This window comes from Limulus polyphemus, unplaced genomic scaffold, assembly GCF_000517525.1.
Source record: "Limulus polyphemus unplaced genomic scaffold, Limulus_polyphemus-2.1.2 Scaffold2995, whole genome shotgun sequence".
Classification (NCBI taxonomy): domain Eukaryota; kingdom Metazoa; phylum Arthropoda; class Merostomata; order Xiphosura; family Limulidae; genus Limulus; species Limulus polyphemus.
This window is the reverse complement of record NW_013668605.1, coordinates 2198-8177: the sequence shown is the minus strand read 5'-3', so window position 1 is coordinate 8177 and position 5980 is coordinate 2198. Positions and strand designations below refer to the sequence as shown.

The following is a 5980-nucleotide window of genomic DNA, read 5'->3' as shown; positions in this document are numbered from 1 at the left end:
TATAGTATTAAAATATGGATTATTAGCTAAGATTTTATGCTATTCTAATTGGTATAACATAAACAAAAAGCAGTCTAATAAACTTTTGAAGGTAAGACACTAAAACTTTGTGTCATGTGCAGTAAAGGATACCCGTGGCGATAGGGTTAGAGTGGTAGCAGCATCCTGACAGCTAGTAACACCCAAGACCTTAATAAGATCAGCAAATCTAAGTAATTTATTGATCATTCCTTCATTCCTGTCACTGATGTAAATCAACAAGAGCAAAGGTCCTAAAACTGAGCCCTGAGATACCTCACTTGAGATATTAATCCACTTTGACTGAACTCCATTTATAACAACCCTCTGCTTTCTTCTATCCAGTCACTCTTCTGTCCAATTAGCCAACTTACTACTGACACATATATAGAAATAATTTGTTTTACAAGCCTTTTATGTGGCACCTTGTCAAAGGCTTTCTGAAGTAACCTCTTCAATAAATACCAAAAGACTATAAAGGCAAGATGTGCCCTAGCAAAGCTATGCTGACTATTAAAAAAAATCTAAACTTTGATAAATGACTTTGTATAGCATCTTTTATCACTTTCAAAAACTTTCCCTACCACTAATGTGAGACTAGTATACCTTTAATTACTTGGACAACTTTTATCACCTCCACTGAAAATAGCAGCGGCATTAGCTAATTTTCAATTTTCTGGCACCTGGCCACTATTCAAGGGCTCAGAAAAAAATAATAGCAAGTGGCTCTCAAATCCAATCTTTAACCTTTTTCAAACCCTTGGGTAAACATTACCTGATCTAAGTACTTTAGTTTTTTAACTTTTCAATTTTTTCTTAACAAGCTCAGAATTAATTTATTCATATTGTTTCCATCTATTAACTGTCCAGGTTGAGGAATATTGCTTTAATCTTCATTAGTAAAAACAGAACAAAAAATATAATTTAATAACCTATCCAGCCCATAATCATCAGATATTAACCTTCCAGTGTCATCCTTCCCACCATTTTGCTTACTCATAACTATCTTGCAAGGTCAAAGTGCACATATCACGACCTTTTACAGAGTTACACTCAAAATGTATATGAATAAACTTGACTTCTAAATGTACTAATATATCAATTTTAAATATTATATAATACATGGAATTTAATGTGAGTTACTAATTATAATATAAAGAACACTAAAGCAAAGTCAAATTTGTATACACTTAAATTTTATTTGTTTATAGTCATAAATTAGAATCATGCTCACCTGTCACATCCTCTCTTTCACAAATTGCCAATAATTCTCTCTGACCTTTTATATCATATTATATAAAACCAACAGAAAAGCAGACTTAATTTATTAAATAATGTATAATGCAACATTGTTATCAATAGAGAGTATTGTCAGTTTCATCTTCAGTTTGGAAGTTTACCTTACAATGTTCAGATTGAGCAGCCAAGGGAATTATTTTAAGCCTCTCTTATCTCAGTTAGAAAGCCAGTTAAATTATAATTGTTACAGGACATTATTTGCTTTGTGCCAGTTGTTATTCTGTATTTTTTCATGCATTATTTAATTTAACAAAAATTATTTAGTACACTAGTACCATCATAATAAAAAAAACGCATTAAATTTCATTTACAATTGACAGCAAAGAAACAAGGGGTCAAGTGTAAGTACTATATTCGTTTTTATGTATATTTTTTATTTATTGTTATAAAAGTAACTAAAATGTAAGGATTAAAAATTTATTAAGTTAGATTAGGTAACATAATGAAAAAAATTCTTTCTGGGTATGCTCACGAGCAGCATATGTCATTCAATATGTACGAGCTTCACATTCACCGATGATTTTTAATTTGTATGGCAGAATTATTAGTTAGACATGGTTCAAAGGGCAATAAAACAATAAAATAAAATAGAAATACAAATATACTGTTAGGAACCTTAAGCTATTTAAAATAAAAAAATGCAGATTTCTGTTACAATTTACAGTCATTCTAGAAAGAAAAATAATGGTAATTTAGATTGTTTTGTACTTTCTTATAGTGGTTACAAAGTTGGTCAAATTGACAGAGTACATACAGAGTTAGGGTAGAGAAAATAGTAGATAAAATATAAAGTTTTACTGAAAAAAAACTTTGATGTTGTATGTTATTAAGGAGATTTTAGAAGCTTCATAAATGAAATTTAAGAAATTTCATATGAAGTATTTCTAATCTTAACATGAAAATTATTTTGGACTCTAAGTAGTCAACACTCTTACTCCATATATTTCACAGATGAATCTTTAATAAAAACACTTAGCTAAAACCTATGATTTTAGTGTGTACAAGAGCCTGTACTGTTTAGTATAAGCTCGCCAAATTTTGTGACAATACATGTACTATACTAAAAGCTATAGTATGGAAACTGATGGTTACAAGGTCATATTGAAACAATCAATGTATTTGAAGAAATTCTTGCAATTTGTTCTTACATTTTCAATTTCAGCCAGCCTTTTTTTATATAGTTTCCTGATTTCATAATTTCCCATTTAACCCTACTGAAAAGGTCTTCCCGTGATCATAGATCAAAGCCCATGTCATCACATTTGTAGACTTACATTCAAAATGTTATTCAACCACTATTTTATAAACATACATCAATAAGTTTGGTATCAAATTGTAGGCTGTAATTTAAATTTTAGTATTGTACATTAGTTAATTTCTTAGTTTAAAAGTAAATATAAAAAAAATTCCTAAATATCAATTTTCGTCTATCACATGGTATGCTGAATGCAGCATTGGTTCAGATTAGAAGTTTGTAATGTCCAAATACAATGTTTATAGTTTCTTGCATATTAGAAGCTCAAATTACTGATACTGACAAGCTAGAATATATGCTAAGAACCTCCTATCTTTTCTATTTTCTGAGTTATGACTATATTTAGCAAACCAAACACAGTGCCCCATTTACCTCTTCCATTTTTGGAATTGCTTACATACATCTACTTCTGTCTATGGCATGTAAATAACCAATCAAAAACTCAGAATGTCCCCCATGTGGTTTTCTGAGCCTCCATGAAGTATTGATGTGGGAAACCCTTTCTTTCCATGGTAGATTCCAAGTGGTAAGACATTATTTAGCTCAAAAAAATTTTTTTAGACACAAATACAGCTTAGTTACTAAGACTGATAAATTATAGTGGAATTCTGTGGTATGGATATAGTAGTTTACAATTTTTTGTTATTTCAAAATGTATATATAAAATCTAAAAAATATATTTTATTTTACATTCTCCACATGTGAAATTTGATAAGGCTTAACAAGTTATGAGAAGCAGCAAACAAGTACAAAGCTCGTAACTAGAACTTAAAAGAGATAATTGTTTTCTGTACTTCTTTATTTACTGTTCTATGTTTTAAGAAGAATAACTGAAACCTAAGAAATTATTTGTAAATAATGTATATACATATATAATGTAATATAACCAAAATGCGACTATTTTACAAAATACTGGTCCACTAGAACACAGCCAAGACAGGTCACTATGTAAAGGCCAGTTTTACATTCTTGGATACAGTAATAAGAGTGCACATGCACCTCATCATTCAAATTCTGTAATGTTAGTCAGACACACTTCTAAAACGTCAATAAAATATTAAGTTTTTATATCTGCATAATGTTAAGATTTAAGCTATTTAGGCTAAACATTTGTGGTTTTGTGTTATAATTTTTAAATTGTAGTAATTCTACAAAAAAAAAAAAACATAATTTATATCTATTTCCTATTTTTTATGGTGCTTACGAGGTCAGTTGAATCGACCAAGCCCATACACAGATACAATAGTGAAAATAACAGATAAAATATAGTTATTTTTTCTAAAAAAACATTGGATAATTATCTGGATGTTATAAAAATTTCGCATGTGAAATTTGACAATTTTCTGATGCATGCTGGATAGTCGACATTAAAAAAAATGCATGAACCAATCATTAATTAAAAAAATCTTAAAACTTAATAAACAAATCTAATATTTTGTGTACGAAAACCTTGTAATGTTTACTGATAATCTGCTTGTTGATTAAAAGTTATAGCATGAAAAGTATAACAAGCACAAAATGGTTATGAGGTCAGTCCCTGGGTCTATTTGCTGCTATTTCATTTAAACAAATGCTTCATTTCCATTTGTCCATAGGCTGTTGACAAAAGAATGGGAAGAGGCTCATGGTGGTTTTCTTAACAGTAAAAATAAGTAACGTATTACTTTCTCAGAAAGCAAGTAGACTGAACTATGGCCAGAAACATTACTAAGATTCTATTTTTAGGATTGAGAACTGATTACAACAGGCAAAACAGATATCATTTGTTTTCATTTTCAATGTATGCTTATTTAAGAAACTGTTGGGTTCCATACGACACCTTATGTCTACTTGTACACTAGCATCTGTTTCACTGCTACTAACAATAACAACTTTTCTTTTTAATTATGAACTTAAGTTAACAAACTTATTAAGTATAAGCTTACTACAAATCTACAATGATAATGCTTATTTTTTTCACTCGATATACTTATATTACTTCAACTACTACTACTAGTAGATACTCAGTATGTATCTTTACTAATATTAATAATAAAATATTACGATTTAATTTTTAGGTTTATACCTTCTGAACTTTAGTTTTGTACCAATATAAGACAGGACAAGAGTGAAAAGCACTGCAATTTGTGAGAAAGAAAAATTATAGCACATTACAAGTTAAAACATACTCTAGTATTTAGTAGTAAAGACTAGCAATAACTATTAATATTAATGTTAGCCTACTCAAGTCTCACTGACAGTCACGACTCACACCGTCACAGGCCTAGCTCGACTAGTATTAGTAACATCAAACTTGATTACGATAGCACTTTCAAATTATTTGCATGTATTTCATATTCAGTGAGAATAAAAATCTTAAAATATTTAAAACTAATGCCTGAAATACGTGATGACCGACACTTGTACTTATCCTACAATGGGTATAAAAAACAATGTAACATTTAATTACATACACTACAAGAACGACTCGAACTACAATTCCAGAATAAAGTTGAAAATATTAACCGACCTTCTACAATTAGAAAGCCCTCACAGTTTTCACAGCAATGCTCAAAAATGTTTTGTCTTTATATTTGGAGTGAAACAAATTTTCGTGAAAGCACGTGGTATATTATGAACAAGTTATAACACAGTATATAATTTGGACAATAAAGAAAATTTTGTAATTGGGGTAATATATTTATTGAGATTTTCCTTTCGTGAATTATACGTAGAAAAAAAAAGGAGAAAATAGTCCACGTTCATGCATAAGTTGAAAATACAATCTTAACTATTTAACTTCATAGACTTTTGTCTCCATGGGTATTGGTTTTGTTAGTACCATGAAAAGGTTGATGCATCTTTAAAGAGAAAGAGCTAGTGTTCAAAGAAATATACATGAACGATTATAGTTTATGACGGCAAAAAGTGCTTAAGAGTTCCCTAACTAATGTATGCTATTTTGTATATTTATTGTTTCTTTCATTAATAATATCCCTCGGTGGGTCAAAGGTAGGTTTACGGATCTACAAAACTAAAATCTGGGGGTCGATTCCCCGTAGTGAAAACAACAAATAGCCTAATGTGGCTTTGCTCTAAAACAAACAAAACATCACTAATATTCATATACTACTTATTATATTTTATATTATTACATTTGCTTTGGTTTGTTGTGAATTTCACGCAAAGCTACACGAGGGCTATCTGCGCTAGTCGTCCCTAATTTAGCAGTGATAGACTAGATGGAAGGCAGCTACTCAAAACTACCAACCGTCAACTCTTGGGTGACTGTTTTACCAACAAATAGTGGGCTTCACCATTACGTTACAATGCTCATACGGCTGAAAGGGGGAGTATGCATGTAACAGAAAATGGAACCCGCAACCCTTAGATTGAAAGTCGAGCGCTCTAACCCCCAGGCCATACCAG

At 30.4% G+C, this 5980-nt stretch overlaps 1 protein-coding gene across 5 annotated transcripts in view; it reads right to left on the bottom strand.

Moving 5' to 3' along the window:
* LOC106468401 (zinc finger Ran-binding domain-containing protein 2-like) overlaps positions 1-5129 on the bottom strand; it is a 100032-nt gene extending 94903 nt beyond the window's left edge. The window contains exon 1 of one of the 5 annotated variants that reach the window (XM_013928826.2): positions 5082-5129. Coding sequence is in view for 1 of the 5 variants with exons in the window: in XM_022396740.1 (XP_022252448.1) it covers positions 2945-2975 (31 nt within the window). In the remaining 4 variants the exon portion in view is untranslated. Of the gene's footprint in view, positions 1-2944; positions 2991-4637; positions 4764-4795 lie in introns of those variants that run through there. The other 4 variants (XM_013928824.2, XM_013928825.2, XM_013928827.2 and 1 more) reach the window with 4 other exon arrangements.
* Between the last annotated feature and the right edge of the window lie 851 nt (positions 5130-5980).